This window comes from Oryza sativa, chromosome 9 (assembly GCF_034140825.1).
Source record: "Oryza sativa Japonica Group chromosome 9, ASM3414082v1".
In the NCBI taxonomy this organism is placed as follows: Eukaryota; Viridiplantae; Streptophyta; class Magnoliopsida; order Poales; family Poaceae; genus Oryza; species Oryza sativa.
Genome location: NC_089043.1, coordinates 25166182 through 25185418, shown reverse-complemented (window position 1 = coordinate 25185418; position 19237 = coordinate 25166182). Strand labels below are relative to the sequence as shown.

The 19237-nt window shown below is 45.3% G+C and overlaps 4 protein-coding genes and 1 long non-coding RNA gene across 16 annotated transcripts; all 5 read left to right on the top strand.

The window, feature by feature from the left end:
- Positions 1-611: 611 nt before the first annotated feature.
- LOC4347656 (uncharacterized) lies at positions 612-4680 on the top strand. 2 transcript variants are annotated; one of them, XM_015756699.3, is made up of 2 exons: positions 612-1829; positions 3609-4680. In XM_015756699.3, the coding sequence occupies exon 1, from the start codon at positions 637-639 to the stop codon at positions 1750-1752; it is 1116 nt and encodes a 371-aa protein (XP_015612185.1). In that variant the 5' UTR covers positions 612-636; the 3' UTR covers positions 1753-1829; positions 3609-4680. The 2 variants fall into 2 exon arrangements, with proteins under 2 accessions (XP_015612185.1, XP_015612187.1); XM_015756701.3 differs by having other exon boundaries at positions 3321-3647.
- On the top strand, positions 3713-7016 carry LOC107277799 (uncharacterized). 4 transcript variants are annotated; one of them, XR_010734976.1, is made up of 5 exons: positions 3713-4154; positions 5583-5943; positions 6033-6230; positions 6532-6730; positions 6876-7015. XR_010734976.1 is itself a non-coding variant. In XM_066304097.1 (4 exons), the coding sequence occupies exons 1-3, from the start codon at positions 3759-3761 to the stop codon at positions 6212-6214; spliced, it is 939 nt and encodes a 312-aa protein (XP_066160194.1). In that variant the 5' UTR covers positions 3713-3758; the 3' UTR covers positions 6215-6230; positions 6876-7016. The 4 variants fall into 4 exon arrangements, 3 of the variants coding, with proteins under 3 accessions (XP_066160194.1, XP_025876185.1, XP_015612192.2); XM_066304097.1 differs by lacking the exon at positions 6532-6730 and having other exon boundaries at positions 6876-7016; XM_026020400.2 differs by lacking the exon at positions 6876-7015 and having other exon boundaries at positions 6532-6747.
- Positions 6588-10218, top strand: TAC1 (Protein TILLER ANGLE CONTROL 1). Of its 8 annotated transcripts, XM_066303898.1 has the most exons (5): positions 7039-7182; positions 8513-8742; positions 8910-8976; positions 9080-9696; positions 9927-10218. In XM_066303898.1, the coding sequence occupies exons 2-5, from the start codon at positions 8731-8733 to the stop codon at positions 10008-10010; spliced, it is 780 nt and encodes a 259-aa protein (XP_066159995.1). In that variant the 5' UTR covers positions 7039-7182; positions 8513-8730; the 3' UTR covers positions 10011-10218. The 8 variants fall into 8 exon arrangements, with proteins under 8 accessions (NP_001409844.1, XP_066159995.1, XP_066159994.1 ...); NM_001422915.1 differs by lacking the exon at positions 9927-10218 and adding an exon at positions 6588-6730 and having other exon boundaries at positions 6876-7182; positions 7865-8742; positions 8910-9920; XM_066303897.1 differs by lacking the exon at positions 7039-7182 and having other exon boundaries at positions 7457-8742.
- Positions 10219-12018: 1800 nt separating this feature from the next.
- LOC136351775 (uncharacterized) lies at positions 12019-13433 on the top strand. The gene is made up of 2 exons (XR_010734978.1): positions 12019-12462; positions 12610-13433. It is a non-coding gene; the product is annotated as an uncharacterized lncRNA (long non-coding RNA).
- A 1978-nt stretch (positions 13434-15411) lies between these two features.
- On the top strand, positions 15412-18452 carry LOC4347654 (probable 6-phosphogluconolactonase 4, chloroplastic). The gene is made up of 3 exons (NM_001422914.1): positions 15412-15796; positions 15914-16049; positions 17710-18452. Exons 1-3 carry the CDS (start codon positions 15438-15440, stop codon positions 18187-18189), a joined length of 975 nt encoding a protein of 324 aa, NP_001409843.1. The 5' UTR covers positions 15412-15437; the 3' UTR covers positions 18190-18452.
- Positions 18453-19237: the final 785 nt, after the last annotated feature.

Sequence of the window (19237 nt, the reverse complement as noted above, 5' to 3'; positions counted from 1 at the left end):
GGCGTAACCACGGCGCCGTCGCCGCCGGTGTCCACGGTTTCGATGCCTCCCACCAGCTCCGCCTTGCTCCCCTCGCCGCCGCCGACGCCCCTCACCTGCTCCCGCGTCGTCTTCGCCGCCGCCACCGCCGCCACGTCGCCGGCCGCCGGACCTCCTCTCCCGCCTCGCCCCGGTGCCGGCCTGCCCAGAGCCAGAGAAGAGAGAGAGAGAGAAGAGGAAGGGAGAGAAGAGGGGAAAGAAAGAGGAGGCTGACATGTGGGGCCCACGTGGGCCCACGCTGACTCAGCAGCCACGTAGGACAAAATCAGGATGAAAACCGCCGAGGGATCTACTGTGACTGGTTTTGTATGTATAGTTAAGGGAACTACGTGGTTTTGCAGTTCGAGGATGTTTTTTATTCCGATGACAAGTTGAGGGACCTTTGGTGTACTTTTTCCTTATTTCATCCGAACGGAATATCGTCCTTAAGCATTCCAATTCGGCCCACGGGCCTCAAGGCTTCAACCCATGACAATTGACAACCGGACAGGTGTGGGCGTTGACTAGTCTTCTTTAGTTTTCCACCGGACAGGAGTAATTGGCAAGAAGAAACAAAAGGGAAAAAAAGTGGCGGAAAATTCATTTTTGGGAGGGGAAATGGCCACCGCAGAGGCGAAGCGCCGGCGCCACCACTCACCGCCGGCCTCCATCGCCGCCGGCGGCGATTCCTCCACCCCTACCTCGGCGGCGCCCGCCGACTCGTCGTCCCCGTCGCTGGATCTCATCCCCGACATAGCCCGCCGCCTGACGTCCCTGGAGGATTTCTTCTCCCTGCGCGCCTCCTGCCGCGCCTACCGCGCGCTCCTCCCGGCGTCGCGCCGCCTCCTCGCCTCGCAGTCCCCGCTCCTCCTCGTCTCCCTCTACCCCTCCTTCGCCGAGGCGCTCTTCCACCCGCGCCTCCGCCGCCTCCACCGCTTCCGCCTCCCATGGGGGCACCACCTGCCCCCCTCGCGCTACACCCTCCTCTACGCCCACGGCTTCCTCGTCACCTCCACCACCGCCGCCAACAACTACCCGCCAAGGCTCCTCCTCCTCCGCCTCTTCACCGGCGAGCAGCTCCGCCTCCCCAGGGTCTTCGCGCCCTTCTCCCGCGTCATCCTCACCGCGGACCTCCTCGTCGTCATCTTCTTGCCCGGCCGGGCCACCGTCCAGCACTGCCGCCCCGGGGACGCGCTCTGGCGCGTTGCCTCCGCCCCTGCACCCCATGTGTTCGACGATTTGATCTCTGTCAATGGCACCCTCTACGCGCTGGTTGGCCTCCGTCTTGCCACGCTCCAGCTGTCGGAGAGTTCGCTGGAGCTGTCATTTCTGGGAGGAGAGCATGATGACGCGAACAGGCCGGAGGGGGATCGGTTCATGCTCGGGGAGTGTGGAGGCGAGGTGTTGCTCATCAGCGTGGAGCATGAGGAGAGGGTTGTGTACCGCGTGTTCCGTTGGGCATCTGAGAAAAGGAAGTGGGAGATGATCACCAACTTGGGCGGGCGGTCGCTGTTTCTTGGCTTGGATGGATTCGCAGCTTGCGTTGATCAAGATCATCCAGGGGTTCGAGGGGATTGCTTATATGCAGCTGGGCGACGCTTGGGTGAGTGGCATGAGTATTCCTTGGCTGATGGAACCTGTGATGTCTGCAATGCTGACTATCCAGGCGCGCCACCCCTGAACAACAGTTCACTGATCAGACCATCAGTTTGGATCTTTCCCAGCTTGTGTTGATGCAAGCCTGAGTAGGGTTCATCCTAGATCAATGTTGAAGCCCTATTGCTCAGTTGCTCACATGAGAGAAAAGAATGGTAATGCTTGATCACTAGCTTGCTTACTAGGTCATTTATGTAAACAATATATTCATACGGCGATCAGTACTTGCATCTTATTCGACCAGTCAATTGTTGTTTTGGTTGATATAGTGAATACTTTTCCTTAGGATTTTGACCACAGGAGCAAAATAATTTTGTTCCCTAAATGCTGACAGCATTACTTTATGTGCTATGCAACTTGTTGAGATATTATGAAGCTTCTTTTGCGTTTATTTTCCTCTGATACTGCAGTAATAGTGAGTAAAGCACATAATACATCAAGGAATATGCTAGTACCATAATGTTAATTGGTTATATTTGACTATGTCCCTGAAGTTGCATGGTTGTAACTTGTGTAGGGTAGGCAGTAGCAGAATTCTTAACCCTGTTTGCTTTGTGATTTATACAATGCTGCAAATCCTGCGGAGTTGTCACAGTTAGTCCAGTGATAGTGATAAACAAGACCAGGAATGACACACATGTCCAATGGATGATATCATAAATTATAGCTGATCATGTTTATGATTTGTACTCCTAAAAATATGACATATGCCAGGTCTTAGAACCACTTATTTATATGATTTTCCACTCCTATAACTGTAACTTTCATTCCTGAATCCTGATAGAACCTGTGGTGTATGACCTCCAAATGGTCTACCCAATCAGTAGTTGGCAGCAAGCAGATGTGAAGGGGTTGGGCATGCTCTTTTCTGGTCCATCAGTTTAGGCTTTATATTTAAAGTGTTCTTCAGTTCCGTGTTTTTGGACTACCCTTCAGTTTATTCTTTTTTCGGGTCTCCTGTCTCTCCCTTCCTTGTTCTTGCTGAGTGCTGACACGAGACACAACTTGGTTCTCTTGCGGTTGTCCGTTTTGCTTGGTCCGTTGTTGTTTCTCTGTCTTAATACAAAGTTAAGCCAGGCTTTTGTGTGCTTCCTGTGTTTCAGAACTCCTCTTATTATCTCAAAAAAGAAAAACTCTTCTTATTGACTTCAGAGGGATTGGAACAATTTCAAGTTTGAAAGCATGATTCGCTGACATATGGACCTCAAACTTATGTCTGTGCAATGTTACCTGGCATCTCATTTTGTTAGCACTCGTAAACATGAAGTCTGGTTACCTGCAATTCTGAAGAACACTGTCTTATAACCTCTGACTTGTGTGCAGGTTTTCAAGTTTATTTTTTGACCTTTGGATGGTATTTGCAATGAGATTCAGTCATATTTCCTTATACATGTTTCCTTATTACTTGAAAGTTGAAACTAACTTTGAGAATGTTCAACCCTTCAAACACTTGCTCTACCTACTTGGTGTATTGATATTTGCATGTGTTCCCAAGAATGTTCAAGTGCTGCATCAATTTGTGCCAGGATGCCAGCTTAGCGAGTGCATATTTGCGATCTCAAGTCTGTCGATGACATACGCACATTATTCATTTTGGATGCCTACTGAATTTGTTCTGTAATCGCAAATACTGTACTCAATTTCAGGTTGCATCACTGGCTTTCAGGTGTTCTCTTTCTTCTGACATGTTGCTACTTGCTTGCAAATGGATCGCTGAATACCAACCGTCCATTCTGGATTCTGCCACTTGCAGTTCTTGCTGATAGCCTTGCAGTTCTTTCTCTGTGTAGCTCTTTTGTTGATGTCTGAATTCTGATGCTTCAAAAATTCAGAAATGCAGTAATAAACAGTAGTAGTAGCACTATTTATTTATTGACACCTGGAAGAGAGGTCCTGTGCCTCTCCAGTCACTGACATGTGGGCCCACTTTGCAGTCATTGACCACCCTACTGCTACGGAGGTCCACAGGCGGTCTATTGTGGGGTCCACCTGCAGTGGGTCAAACGGGCCTTCGCTAACTCCTCGCCGTCCTCTTCCCATCCAAACCTCCGCAGCAGAGCTCGCTGCCGCGGCGAACGCACACAATGCAACACCTCGCCCTCCTCCGTCCGCTCATCCATCCCTCTCCCCTTCCGGCCGCGAGTCCCCTCGCTGCGCGATGCCGCGGCGGCCGGGGCCGAGGCCGAGGCCGAGGCGTCCGCTGGAGATGCGCGACGGGGGGAGGCGCGGGCGGCGGCGAGGTTGAGGAGGGGGAGGGGGAGGGGAAGCGGGAGGCGGCGGCGTGGCTGAGCTCGGCGGTGGGGGAGAAGGTGGACGAGCTGCTGCTGCGCGAGGAGAACCGCGCGCTGGTGGAAGGGGTCGAGGCCGCCGAGCGGCGGGTGGAGCGGGCGCGCGCCGCGCTCGCCGACATCGAGCGCCAGGAGGCCGCCGCCCGCCTCGCCAGCGAGGAGGTCCGCCGCCTCGAGAGGCGCCGCGACGAGGTATGGTGACTGCTGCCCGCGTTCAACCTGTTTGATGCTTTGCCTGCTCTGCATTCGCCTCAATCAACGAGCAGAGTGCCTGCCCTAGCGAGTAGTGGGTCTCTCATGGCCTCATGGTGGAGAGCGACGTGGCCTCACCTAGCTATAGTGCTGTACAGTGTACACACGCGCGGTCCAATCCCCACCCCGACGCGGTGATGCACGCATCTGGTGGCAATAGACGTAGCATGAACCAGCAATATGGCACCACCAGGGTGTTGCGGTGCAATGGCGTGCTAGTATGGTTGTGGTTGTACTGTACTACTGTGTCGGTGTGGCCCTAGATGTTCTGTGACTGCCGCCTTTGTGTTTGAGTTAATGTGGCACCGACGAGCTTGAGGAATGCTCTTTAATTAGCCGAACAGTAGTACCTCACCACGGGTGCATGTGATTTACGAAATGTAAATATGTAATGCACGGAAACAGAAAATTGCGTATTGAAGACTATTGTCAGAGAATATGAAAAAGCTCCAGTTATTTTCTCCTATCTATATACTGCCTAACCTATTACTCCTTGAGCGTTTTCTACAAGCAGGCAAAAAATGCTATTTCTGAAAGCAAACCCTGATATGCATTGCACCGCCTTACATTGAACCGACTTTTCCATGCCATTTCGCTGGATTCGATTCTTTGAAATGCCTTTTGGATAGAAGTGCCAAGCACAATATCCCTACAGTCGATAAATTGTAGTTTATATATTCTTGCTTTGTCATGGCTTGTTATGCATATCCAGTTGGAGATGTACTGTAGAAATCAGCTCATTTGATCTATGCTGAACAGTTTGTTAGATTTAGAAAACTAGATGAATTTCCCCTACAAACGCTTAGCTGGATACTGAAACAAATACGAAATATCCTTATGTTTGAAGCTGGTCGCGTTAATATATCAATCTAGTACCTGAGGCTGAAAATAACTGTATTTGTACACTAATGTAGTCTGTAAAGGTGCAATATCTGTCCACAGTTTTGCTAATTCTATGCCATTATAATCTGACCTTAGCAAATCATCTGTGTAGTTTCCATCATTTTTTCTCTAGGATTTTTTTATTTTACAAATTAACAATTGAATATCTTGCCTTCTTAGCATATCAGATGCTTTGAATCCTTCCAACTGTTTATATTCTCCATTTCTGTATAGGAGATGGTTCCATGTCTTTTGAGAAAACATAAAGTACTAGTAGCATGTGTCAGATTCATGTGGTCCCATGACGATAAAGGCAGAATGATTATTAGTTGTGATATCAATTGTATGACAATTCATTTCTGTAATCATCAAATTATCTTTCCTTCAATATACATGGGAAGGACATGAATTATTTGTAGCTTGGTGTTTCCTATGTGCTATTTCCTCTTAATAATGTTGTTTACAATGCTGCATTACATAAACAAGATCACAGAGTCCCAACGTGAATTGCTACAAGCAAGAGAAATGATTGATGAAGCACAACGTTCCTTGTCTTCTAGTCTTGAGGATCAAAGCTTTGGAGATGTACCAAGTGGAGATATTGATGAAGATAGTGAAAGACTGGAATCTGTAAAAGCTGCAGCAGTTTCCTCTGTAGTTGGTGTTCTAGCTAGTTTACCCATATCTTTTTATGAAGCCCATGATTTTCCACAATTATTTGTTCAGTTGTCAGTTATTTTCATAAGTTGTGCTTTGTTTGGAGTAACATTCCGGTATGCCATTAGGAGAGATCTGGACAATGTCCAACTAAAAACAGGGGCTGCTGCTGCATTTGCTTTTGTAAGAGGTAAAACTCGATAATGCTATTTCATAAAACTTCTCAGCACATATTCAAGCACATTGTCATTTTGTTTATTTGAACTAAATTATTTGCAGGCCTTGCTATGGTGGAATCTGGGAGGCCCTTTGAGCTGAGCACTGATGCCTTAATATCACTTGCCCTTGATGGTGCAGTTAGTGTGGTTGAGAACATTTTGACATTTCTACCTGCTGCAATTGCACTGGACTATTGTTTTAAGATGAGATTTTTGAGTCCATTTCCTACAAGAAAACAGTAGTTCCTGCAAATAATCTGTAAGGTCCATAATGCCATTTGTTGGTCCAATGATTGTAGTAAATATACCATACTGCTTATGTCTTATATTCATCATGCCAAATACTCGTGGAATCAAAAAATCATGTTGTTTATCAAATAGTTGCTTTAATGTAACAGCTGGATCTTGTCCTGTTTCTCAGATATTCTGAGATCGATAACTCATAGCTCCACTATGTGCTTGAATAGACATCCTTCTTAAGTGCCCTACACTTTGCCAGGACTGAGGCATATGGACTTATCTGTTTGTGTTTCTCCTGTACTATTGATGTTCACTCCCAGGAATTTTTTATTTCCACTTGAATCAATGCTTTGGGCTATCTGTTTCATATCAGCTTTTGGTGAAATGCTGCAATCTGCGTAAACTGATATGTGCTTCATCAGTCCTTGCCCTTATGCAAAGAGAATTCTTTACTCTCCATGACCATCCATTCTTTCTACACAATAATCTATATTCTAATGTGCAAGCACAAGAAACATGGTACATATCTTTCTTCGGTATGTTGTATCTGTCATCTACATTGATTTATGCCTGCTGTACCTTGCTTGTCTATTAGTGTTCTTCCCTTTATTTCAGTATTGCTGTGAAGCAACTAGCTGCTGAACTGTGCTATAACCTGATACAGTATTATTCTGGTCATTCATAATGCGCCAAACCGGATGGAACTGGATGACATATCATTGCATCACAAATATGGGTCCGCTGGAAGGTCGGTACTGTTGAGAGGTGGATGCAGAGCATGTATTTCTGTTCTTGTGAGCCTCAGCTGTCATTCTTCATCCGTCAAGCCAGATGGAACTGGACACAGCTTGATCTGTTGAAGCTTTCGGTGTCATGAAGAAGATGAAGTGCACAGGTCTTTTTTGCATACTGAATGATGGTGGTGGGGGATTGTGCAGTGAAAGAGCTTCATGAACCATCATCTGGACAAGGTTACCTTCTCAATAGTCTATTTTTATTAGGTTATTGAGATGATTACATGATCAGCCCAGCATTATTTTGCTCATCCCCACTGGTTTGTTGGTGTTGGCTGGTGCTTTAGTTCTGGCACAAACAACTGCACGAGGTCTGTCATAGCAACATCTTTGGATACATTGTATGTAGGGAGCTAATCAAGGATGAGAGAACTAATGAAAACCACTTCTATGTTTGCATCCTGTTATTATATCTAGAACATATTTTGTTCCAAAGCAGTCCGCTAGAATTTTCCAAGCTATTTCAGCCAGCTGTCTTTACTGATGTGTTGAATTGCTCGTCTGGATTTGCTTGCTTGAGTAAGAAAGAATGTAGTTTTGAACATTTTAGTTCCTAAACAATATTTTGAACATATTAGGAATATGTGATGAAGGTCTAGAAATCATTAACAAATTCTTGTGGTTCATTAGTCTAGGACGTAGGGATGGAGTGTCAAGCTTGTGATTCTGACTCAGTATCATCCAGTTGGCCTACAAAATTGATTCGAAGTAATCAAATGAGAAACTTTTATACAAATAAAACAGGATTGAACTAATGGTCTTTGGTGTAGACAACATGGTCTAATGATATAGGCATCTAAAAGTTTAAATATTAGTAAGCAGATACAGGGAACCTTCAACTGAACTTTTGCTACTACAGGATTAAATTGCATGCCTGTCCCTCTGCCAGCTAATAGTTACTCTGTACACCTGGAGTCACTACTTGCTGATGGCATTAGATACCATAATACATTGCTGTTAATTGCAAACATGCAGGCTACTGCCTGTTGCCAGCTGCTACTGGCCTATGAAATCGCAGCCCACTGTCAGTGACTAGTCTGCTATGGATAATGTGCAAGATCACTAGACACCAAGAGCAAATAAGCATGTGCAACTTACTGTTGAATGATAAACTTGGTGCTACAGGCCTGCAGTGCTCAAGAATCTTTAGAGCAAGAACAGATTGAGAATTCCATCTCTTTGGAAAGCTGGAATAATGACCATATTTGCACAGATGTCGAGTATCTCATAAAGTAATGGCTTTCAATTTAAGCCTGAGTCTTGATACTTGCTTAATCTGGAACAAATCTTGGCACTCGGTCTAATCATGTCTATATGGGAATGCACATACTCTTCCATGCTATTTGATATAAGTTTGCCCAATATTACACACCAATTTGACCTGATCCGTTCTGTCAGTGGGGCCCCAACTTGCACATGTAATAGGCCACATTTCGGTGGTTGGAATTTTTCTGAATCATTCCCTACCTGGTGTGATTAGTGACTGATGTTTGCTGACTTTGAACAGAATGTAGCATATGGCTGTCGAAAGTGTGCTTATCTACCTTGGTGAAAGAATTTACTTCAGTGAGTCAGGCCAAGCCAGTTGCAACCAAAAGTCCATTCTTCTGTCTCCTGGACCATTCAATCATGAGACTAGTGTCTTTTTATAAAACCATGCCATGCATTTGAGGATCTGAGCTACTGTCTGGCTTTCTCTTCTGGTTTCATATTGGTTCTAGAGAGATGGCTCTAAAGGTACACAGTTAGTTCATGCTGATACACCATTTGTCCGTGTATAGTGTATGCTGTAAAGTACAGGTCTTTGCAGTTTCTGTCTCTCTTAAACAAGTGCGTTGGATTCAACTCACTGTTCTTATATCTAATGAGATTACTGGTGATTTATGTTTTTATGGCACTACCAGGTGTTCAATTGGCTGAATCGGAAGAAGCATTCTAATGTCGAGTATTGCACCATCAATGAGAACAAGGGTAAGGATACCAGGATATCTCTCTTTTATGTACCACATGTTTTGTTGTTCTCATGTTGTCAACTCTTGTTTCTTCTCTTCTATTTTTTTTCCTGATGGAGTAGCCATGGAAGAGAAGGAAGACTCTCTGCGTGCAAGTGTGACTGAGCAAGACACTGAGGCCCTGCTGCTCCGTGATGTGCTTATTAATGGTATACTTGCAATTGGCACGCTGGGCCACAATGTAAACTCACTCTGTCCTGAGTCCTGTATTGAACAAGATGAGCCCATCATCATGTGTGATGAGAAAGTGGAACAAGAGAAGTGCGAAGAAGAAAAGGCTGAGGCTAAACAGGACACACCAGTTACAGCACCAAGTGAACCGGCATCTGCTCTTGAGCCTGCCAAGATGCACTCATCATCGATGAAAGAAGACAACTTCATGTGCTTTGTGAAGGAGGAAATCCTAATGCATGGCATGGAAGTGGAAGATGTTCCTAACATCCAGGAACGACCACTTCTGATGTTAGAGAAGGTGGAGAAAGTGAGAACTACACTTGCCGATCTATTTGCTGCAGAAGCATTCTCATCAAGTGATGCAGAGGATAAGTGTTACCCGAAAATCGTCATTGTTGCTGGGGCATCCACTTCAAAGCCTACGTCGTGCATGGAGAAGATGCATCACAAGAAGCCAACAAAACCAACGTCAAAGCCGCTGAAGGCTACAAGAAAATTAAGTCGAGTATGGTTTTCTTCGTCTCTGCTTTATTTGTTAAGCCTTGTTACATTATATTTTACTAGTCTGGAATTTATTACACTTTGTTCCATGGTCAGTGCGCCACATCTTACACATATGTTTTACCATATAGCTACAACTGGAGTAAGCATTATGCATCTAGCCAGTCTTTAGTGGTAAATGATCACTGACCTGGAATGCACCTTTTTGGTTTTTGTCATCTGTAAAATAAGTAGGTCATGAGGAAGATGTTGGGGAAGAAGATCCACCCAGAGCAGCTCAATGGACGTAGCAATGCAGAGGGCCCTGTCACTGCATAATGCTAGGTTTGTGGACAAAAGTTTCCTTTCTCTATCTGGCAATTTATTACCTAGAGTTTTTTTAAAGCTGTCTGTTGAACTATACAGGGCTCAAGGCCCTTGTGTTTTGCATACGATTTTGTACCTTTCCAAATTTTCTTGATTTTTACTTGGATTCCATTGTTTGTAATAAAATTAGGTTAATATCTGAGGTAGTATTTGCATAGAATGGATACCTTCTACCAAAGTTATATTTGTTTGTGGGTCCTAGAGCTAGCATGACCCACGAATCACATTCAAGAATATAGTAATTCGTTTAGGCTACATTTCACTAGGAATAGAACATATGAATATTCTCAGGTTTAATAAGGCAGATGCAAAAAAGAACTGAATAGCACAGGAAAGTAATTTTTCCATTTCAAGCTTCTCACAGTCAAAAACAAGTAATGGTTCAAAAATTGAATATTCTATCACCTGTTGCCTCCATTTATGTGGAACTCACAAGAGGGTCTAAGTGCTGCTTGACACTCTGACCTGTATTTAAATAAAATGTTATCACCTATTGCCTCTGCTTATTATTGGGATCTCAAAACACAATCTATTACTGTGTATGCCTTGGCATTTTTTAAAATCTGAGCTGCCCCCTTATTCTTCACATTTTCTCAGAAAACCATATAAACTTTTAGATAAATGAAGCTTTTATTGATCTCAGACAATTACATCAAGTTGATAGAACCAAACTAAGAACACTTCTGGCCTCTGATAATGGAACTGCTGTTTGTTTAAGTAGAAAGAATGGTGTGTGTATTTTAACGGTTGGTGATTGGGAATTGGGATGCAGTGACCATGGAGACTGTGTTCTTCAGAATATTTTTAAGAAATAGTGTTTTCGGTGGATCCTATCATGGAACTGCCTATGGTGGAAAGAGCAATACGAGTTGAAACATATAGGGATTAGGAAGCATGGGTTCGGACTAAAATGCATTCGTTCCTGCCATGATGCAAAGCTTCATTCGAAGCAAAATGAGCACATGCCATGGTACAGTGGCGTGCAACGAGCACTGCAATTGCACACGACGTGCATGTTCTGAAAAAGGCCAGTGGACACTAGACATGCAGCTAATCCTCTTTTGATGAATTCTATCATGAAACCAATGGATTCGTTGAAAATCTGAACAAATTGATGGATTTGGTCCCAGCTGTAGAAAGGTTGGCAAACTCTTCTCGCTCCTGTATTATTGTAGGCTGGAGCTATGATGGACCAAATCATCAGAAGCAAATTTCACCATATATAAGCATCTACTTTTATCTTTTTCTCTATTTTAAAATGTGATCATAGTGAAGTTATATACATTCTATCTGCTTAACGCTCCACATTATCCAAAAAAATGCATCACACTCCATATTGGGAACACGTTGGTGGTTCTGAACCAAAGTCGATCTCTTGATGCCAATTTTTTTTTTGAGCTGGTTGAGTAGTCGAACTGGGAACAATTACTGCTTGAGGCTACAAAATTTCTGGCCGACAATACGTCTTGATCAGGAACTGACTAAAGAAATTCCCTTTCACCTTTTGCGGGATTTGTTGGATCCATCCTCACGCTTCGGATTCCTTGCTCAAGAGAAACATCCATGCATATCGTCGACAGCGTTCGTTCAGTCCTCTTCCTTTTGTTGTTGGTGCTGTTGTTATTATTGTTATTGTTATTGCTGCCTATTCGCTCGCCAGTGATGAAGAATAGTCCTGCCTATATTTGCCTGTAGTACATTGTAAAGCTACAGTTGACGTGTCTTGTAAGACCCTTATTATTATTGTCCATACCACGACGTCTCATCATCGTGTTCCTGTCGAGATTAATAAACCTCTATCCTATCCGTTCTGCTACCTCTCCTACCCTTTAACTGTGTACTCGTTTACTAATCCACTCAATCCCTGTCTCGTCCATGGTCCATGGCTGGATTGGCTGCAGCAGCTGCAACTGCTGTGAATAAATAAATAAACTAGACGAGTGGTTGCAGTGGTGCTCTGCACCAAAGCAGTTCAGTGTTTATACAACAAAACAAGGCGAAACTGCCAAAGCAGCAGCTTAGCTAGCGGAATGGCAGCTGATGATTGTAAGCGTAAAGGTAAGCATCGGCGCGTGAAGCTCATACCCTCATGCTTGCTTGCTGCTGCTGCACGTTGCTGTTCCCGTCTCGCCATCGGTTCGATCTAGACGGGTCGACGGCGAGACGGGAGGCGATCGATTATCGATACCACCAGCAGCAATACTGGTGCTCTCCATCGGTGGGCGCCGTGTCGGACTTCGGTTGGTCGCCCTCATCATGCCGGATCTGAAACCTGACGCCCACGCCTTCTTCTTCCTCGTCTCCTCTTCTTCTTCTAGCGGGGCCTTCTTATGTCGGCCTAGTCTGACAGAGATGGAGAATTTCAGTTGAGATGCGCTTGATATTACAGTGATAACTGACAAGAGTATGTGATTTCAACCTTAAGATCATGTTTAATTCTTAAGACGCTCACAGTTTCTTCTTATTTATTTGACAACTAAGTTTCACGCGAAGTAGTTTAATTTTTGTTGTCTAACAAAGGCGGATAATTTCATATAACACGTTCTTGTAGTGATCAAAAGTTACCTCCTCTTGAAGCTGCAAAGGGGTGCAGCCGATGGCAATGGAGGCTGGTAAGGAGTGAGAGGCGCGGCTAACGGCGGGAGGCCGGACTGCACGATAGACGTGTCCGGTGGTGGAGAAGGCCGACGTGGCGCGATGAGGCGTAGCCAGCGGTAAAGGTGGCGACCACGATGTGAGGAGGAGCTGTCGGTGAGTGTGGCGCTGTCTTCGACGCACGAAGGCTAGCCGGCGGGGGGCGTTCCCACATGTCGGCAGAGGATGAGTGGTGGTGGAGCATCGGTGCGACAGCCGTGGACTCGCAGGTGATGAGCAGCGGGTGAAAACCCAGCCCGGCCTTGGCCGGACCGACAACGATGATTCTTTCCCCCCTCCTAAGGGCGTTGTCGTGCCGTCTCGTCCTTCAAGGGTGGTTGCTGGGTAAAAGCCCAGTCGTGGCTCCTTTAAGTTCCTGACGGACGGCGCGGCGGTTTTCCGTCGCTTCTATCCTTGGAGACGTCGTTTAGGCATCCCCTTGCTGAAACCACTCGAACGATTGGTGCAAGCACGCTCTAGATAGAGTTGGGCTTTGTGTTGGTTGTAAGGGCGTTTTTTGGCATTCTCGGCTGTGTTCCTTTATTGGCCTAGCGGCAATTGGTCCGTTGCTAGCTTTCTCCTGGACCTGTGTGTTGACGTTGTCTGTGTATGTGGTGGTTTATTTTTGTCCTTTTTTCTGGTTACGACCTTCCAGGATTGTAATCTTGTAATTTTTTTCGCTTTATCAATAGAACTTTGCACCGTCTCGTGCAAGTCGTTAAAAAAAAAGTTACCTCCTCATATTTCACGTGAAACAATTCAATTCTCGTAGCGATCGAAAGTTACTTCCGTTGCAAACGGAGATTTGTGAGTTGTATGTTGAGTGCCGCACTGATCGACAGTCACTGCCACTAAACTGATTGATGATGGGGTGTCTTCTCAAATTCTGGGCGTTGTGCTCATAGCCTTTGCGACGCACTGATGATGGATTCTGTTTCTATGGTAACAGAGGGGTGACGATGATGCAGCACTGCTTTGTGCGCTTCCCAAAAGCAAAGATACACTCTGTCACGAAACAGATTAAAATCTCTTCATGTGTTATCTCTCTTATGTGCGAAATCTCTCCATGTTTATCTAATTTATGTGCCAGTAGTGCCTGAACGTTCATAGTTTTCGAGCAAACGGTTCAGAACTTCATATCGACTTCTCCTAAGAAATTGTTCAAAACTGTACTACGTTCTTCGCATACAGTAGAGTTGAGCTAAGTGTTAGTTGGGCTGCATATAAGCCCAATTACATCAAACAAATTGCTGGCTGGGCCAATCTTAAATTGGAGCAGAAGAACATGAACCTAAGGTTGAATGCACGGATTATGGGGATTTTTCGTCTCTCTCTCTCCTCATTTGTCTTTTGATTTATCGACTACAGTTAAATTTAAATTTTAAAACTTAATTTTAGAGCTGATTTTGAGGGGTTTTTTAAATATATTTTTCTTGCCTTTGGCTTTTAGACCACGAATGATATAGATATAAAGTTCTGGCTATAAATTAGTTTTCGTGTTGCTTGACTTGCTTGCTTTGTTCATATTTCTACACTTTATCAGTCGTAACTCAGATGATCAGAGCCATACTAACCCCTTCAAACATATATCTTGAGTGAATTTTATATTATAAAGTACCTGAATTTTCCTCTTCCATTAGTACACATGTTGAGCCGCCCATATAGAGTAAAAAAAATCATGAGCATATAAGGGATGAGGAAAGACTCAAAAAATATCGAAGGTTCGTCAAGTCAAGGACTGGGGTCCAAACCGTTTAATCCTCTTTTTTTTTTTGGGAGACTGCTATACAGCAGAATCCCGTTTAGGTGAGACAATACCGGTTAGGTATCATGTTCTGGTATTAGTACCAGATTCTAGATGTTAATACTTGTTGATATCACCTGATACTTGTTGATATCATAGCGATACCTACCAGATATAAGGAGTCAAGCACCGAAGCGTCATCGCCGGTGGCCGTATCTTCTGCGTTGACCAGATCCTTCACTGTCACGCCTTACGCCGGAGCTCGTCACCGGCGGCCCTACTATTCACACCCCACGTCGGAGCTCATTGCCAGCGGCCGCGTCCTCCTTTCACTGAGCAGGTCCTCTTCCCCGACACACGACGGAGGTCCTCACAAGCGGCCACCTCCTCCTCGCTGCTCAGCTTGTCGGGACAAGGGGATCCCGTCTCGCCGAAGCTCGTCGCCGATGGCCATGTCCTCCTCCCGCTGAGCAAGCCCTCTTCCTTGGCCCGCGTTGAAAGTCTTCGCAGGCGGCCACCTTCTCCTCGCTGCTCAGCTCGTCGGGACAAGGGGATCTCGTCCCGATAGGATCCCGGCATGTAGCATTTCCAAGTGCTAATTTTTTCCCTTATATTTACCTGAATTAAATTGATTCTTATAAAAAAAATCTACAAGATTATATAAAATCAATGTATTTCAAACGATGGTTGAAATTGAAAGCCTTTTTAAGAAATTCAAGGATCAAAATTGCCGTCCCGCGAAAATTGTAAATGCAATTACTTAGTTGAAAAATCCACAACAATGTTGTGCTAAATATTCATTTCATTCTTGAACAAGAAGCCTATTATATTATTCTTGGAAGCTTTGGCATATTTACACTTTCTCGAGATCCCCGCATCCAAGCCGTCCATCTCGATCTGGACGGTACAGAAACGTGTCACGCCTCTCCATCCACCTGTCGCATCTACCATTAGCCCCCACCTCCTCCCCCCCTCTTATAACGCGTCGCCTTCCCTTCGCCATGTCCGTCTCCGCCGCCGTCGCCGCCGCCTCCACCTCCCGTACCCTCGTCCTCGCCCGCCACCGCTCGCCGCCGGCGTCTAGGGTCGCGGCGACAAGCCGCGGGCGTCCGTTCTCCTCCGGCCCCCATCCCCTCGCCGTCTCTCCCGCCACCCGCGCCCCCGCCATGGCCACCGACGGCGCCGCCGCCGCCGCCGCGGCAGGGTCGAAGAAGAAGAAGGAGGTGCTCATCTTCGACGCCGAGGAGGACCTCGCGGTGTCCCTGGCGAAGTACACGGCGGAGCTGTCCGCGAAGCTCGCCGCCGAGAGGGGCGCCTTCACCGTCGTGCTCTCCGGCGGATCCCTCATCAAGAACATCAGGTGATTTTGATTGCTTGGACCCCAGAGATCGCGCGTTTCTTGGGTTGCTTCCTCTTCCTCCGGGTGTTCTCGGATCGCGTAAGGAATCTCTCGCCGTTTTGGTTGGTGGTGGCGCAGGAAGCTCGCGGAGCCACCGTACCTGGATTCGGTGGATTGGAGCAAGTGGCATGTGTTCTGGGTGGACGAGAGGGTGGTGCCCAAGGACCATGAGGATAGCAACTACAAGCTCGCCTTGGATGGGTTTCTCTCCAAGGTATTCCCTCGCGAGCTCTGGATTTCTTCTTTCCGAAACTGCTTGTCCTAGTCGTCGTTTCGGCCTGGATGCATGATCTGCTCGGGGCATGATCAGGCTATTTAGGGATCATAATATTTTTGTGGTTTAGAGTGATGGAAATTCATTCAGGAATAGAATTCTGGTAATGCTTGGGTTAACTGAAGATGAAAACAAAGAACCGTGATGAAGAACAGATTCAGGTTTTCAGACTTAGAGCATCTCCAATAGCCTCTTTATTCCACTCTCCAAGCCAAATGTTAGCAACTTTGGACAAAAAATACACTCCAACTTAGGGCCTGCTTGGCAACTTCGAAAAATTTTGCACCGGTAAAGATATTACACTTGTATTTTTCGGGGTCCCGAAAATTCCCTTTTGGTTACGGAGGAAAAGTTTTTCCAGGCAAATGATGTTTGGGCAAAGAGCAATGGGTATATCACAATATTTCCATTACTGCAGCAATAGGTACCCATTCTGAAACATCTTTTTCTATAAACTGAAATCAAATAGAAAACCAACTGATTATAAAGAATTTTCATTACAAATCAGGAAGAACTGCAATCGATACTTGCAATTTATAAAAGAAATAAGAGGCAACAAATTTGAATGAGAAAACAATGATCTTGAGGAATTTCAATCTTGCCTGCTAAGATCTGAAATAACAAAGAAACTCAAAAGCTGACAAACCAGAACTCAATCTTTCATCTTGTGAAAATAACACCAAGCTTCTCCTTCCAATCCCTCGGTGTGGCACCGGGCGTAGCGCTGTGAAACGAGCTTGAGGCTGACCTTGCCCATCACCGGATAGGAGAGAAGCAGGGGGAACTGTTGCGCCAGCCTCCGAAGAGGGCTAGGTGAGGGTGCAGAGTGCTGCTAGAGCTAGAGGAAAGCCTGCTGGCCACTGGTAAGAAGCTGATCGAGCTAGAGGCGGCGGCCATGGGATAGAGGGGAGAGGAGCGCAGCACGAGCACAAGGAGAGGCGAAGCGGCGAGCCTGACTTCTGTCATTTTATTTGTGTGGCCTGAGGAGGTGTTACTGTTCTTCCGGGTGTAATGGGCATTTTCCGGCGGATTTTAATCCGATAACAGCCCATCCAAGCAGTCCTTTCCAGCCCGTCCAGTAAAAACTCATGGACCGGTATTTTACACCGGTTTTGAACCAAAAACCGGGCTTCCAAGCAGGCCCTTGTGGGAAGCGGTTGATTGATATGTTTTCTGCAGTGTACTAGATCTGTAACAAAAACACTTGTGCTTCTCATCCAGTTTACAGAACCTCTACTGCTCTCTGTGAGTTATCGGCATAAGCATTTTGATTGACCAATGATGAAACGCTTTATTCGACTGTGGGCAGTGGGATTTTATAATCTGCTTGCCTGTATCCATGCTCAATTGTTTGAAATTGTGCCAACCATTTGAAATATACCGTGAAATGAACTATAGTGGTTTTTTGTGGATAATGGATAATGAATCATTAGTATCCGCAACTGTGAATATTTAGGAAATAAGTTGTTGAAGTGGTGATCCGAGATGCATTCTTGTGTCTACTTATTGCATTTTCATCAGTTTTCTGGTGTGCGTGTAAATTTCTTTGCTGTGTATTCAGAAGTACTCCTTAACTAGGTTCTTCCTTTCGAATTTCTAGGTCCCAATTCCTACTGGCCAAGTTTATGCTATAAATGATGCCTTGTCAGCTGAGGGAGCAGCGGATGACTATGAAACTTGCTTGAAGCAACTTGTCAAGAATGGTGTGATTGCAATGTCGCAATCGACTGGGTTTCCTAGGTTTGATGTCATGCTCCTGGGAATGGGCCCTGATGGCCATATTGCATCTCTTTTCCCAGGCCACCCTCTTGTTAATGAAAACAAGAAGTGGGTCACCTACATCAAGGATTCTCCAAAGCCACCACCTGAGAGAATTACGTTTACATTTCCTGTGATCAACTCATCTGCGTATGTCGCAATGGTGGTCACTGGAGCTGGGAAAGCTGGTGCAGTGCAGAAAGCACTTTCAGATAAGCAGACTTCGTCTGATTTGCTGCCTGTAGAAATGGCTGTACTTCAAGATGGGGAATTCACTTGGTTCACTGACAAGCCAGCAGTGTCAATGTTACAGAACAAATGAGGTCCATGCCTGGATATTGTTTAAGCTTTCATCTTAAATAAAGATCCAGGGGCTAATCCCAGCCTGGATACTGCTTAAGCTTTCAATCCAAAGCTGGGTTGTAATGATCTTCTGTCTAAAAAAGGATCCAGGTGACTGCATAGTTGCATTCCTCTTTTATGCATCACTTGTAAGGAAAACATGAGCATGTATGTTGTATGTTGTTCAGAGTGATGTATCTGAGACACTCCTGGTTTCGACTTAGTAAATAACCTTTCCTGGCCCTTGCTCAAGTGTCTATGTTTGTTAAATTTGCGCGGTTAATAAACCGGCGATCAACTTATCTACATATTTTGCAAATTCAGATAGAGAACTCATTTTGTGCATGTTATTCAAATGGTTTCAATTCAAGACACAATTCTTTTTGTTTACTGATTGAAGTGATGCCAATGCTGCTTGACAAAGTGAGGTAAACTGTGATACAAGCTTGGAGACCTGCATGATTCTGCATTATTCACTATTAAGAGGAGTCTTATTCAGAGTGTATTGCGAGTACCTTCAGTTTCCAGTTTAGTAAATCACCTCTTTTGGGCGTTGCATTGGAAATATTTAGATGTTCAGCTGCCACTTGTCAATACCTGTAATTGTTAGTTTATTGTGTATACTGTTCCATCCACAGACAATCCATATCTTTTTACTGCATTTGCACTTCAGAACGGCACCAATTTCGCTCGCTTTCAGCTGCCTGTACATCGCAAGGGGCTAGTGATTATTCAATTTTTAGAGCCATGCATAGGTAGTGTACAGGTTGATCTGTAAGATTTATATTTTCAGGCAGTACTGCACGAGGATGAATTTACTTAGGCAGCAGCCTAAATGGCTGTACGTTCAAGGCAGGGAACTCAGAACTGATTAGCAACATGGCCTTTCTACCCAACATAAATCGCGCATTAGTTGTGCTGTCTGACACTGACCTCGGTACATTTCTGGCATCTAAATTTTCATAGACATTCACATTTTGGGCAATAATAGCATGTTGACCCGTTGACAAATTATTTCACATATTTAA

What these genes read in the sequence shown, in the direction of transcription:
- LOC4347656 (XM_015756699.3), top strand. Translation starts at nt 637, where the DNA reads ATGGCCACCGCAGAGGCGAAGCGCCGGCGCCACCACTCACCGCCGGCC.
- LOC107277799 (XM_066304097.1), top strand. Translation starts at nt 3,759, where the DNA reads ATGCAACACCTCGCCCTCCTCCGTCCGCTCATCCATCCCTCTCCCCTT. An exon ending in TCGAGAGGCGCCGCGACGAG is followed by an intron (nt 4,155 to 5,582) that starts GTATGGTGACTG and finishes TACATAAACAAG; the next exon opens with ATCACAGAGTCCCAACGTGA. An exon ending in TGCATTTGCTTTTGTAAGAG is followed by an intron (nt 5,944 to 6,032) that starts GTAAAACTCGAT and finishes AATTATTTGCAG; the next exon opens with GCCTTGCTATGGTGGAATCT.
- TAC1 (NM_001422915.1), top strand. Translation starts at nt 8,944, where the DNA reads ATGTCGAGTATTGCACCATCAATGAGAACAAGGGTAAGGATACCAGGA.
- LOC4347654 (NM_001422914.1), top strand. Translation starts at nt 15,438, where the DNA reads ATGTCCGTCTCCGCCGCCGTCGCCGCCGCCTCCACCTCCCGTACCCTC. An exon ending in TCCCTCATCAAGAACATCAG is followed by an intron (nt 15,797 to 15,913) that starts GTGATTTTGATT and finishes GTGGTGGCGCAG; the next exon opens with GAAGCTCGCGGAGCCACCGT. An exon ending in TGGATGGGTTTCTCTCCAAG is followed by an intron (nt 16,050 to 17,709) that starts GTATTCCCTCGC and finishes TCGAATTTCTAG; the next exon opens with GTCCCAATTCCTACTGGCCA.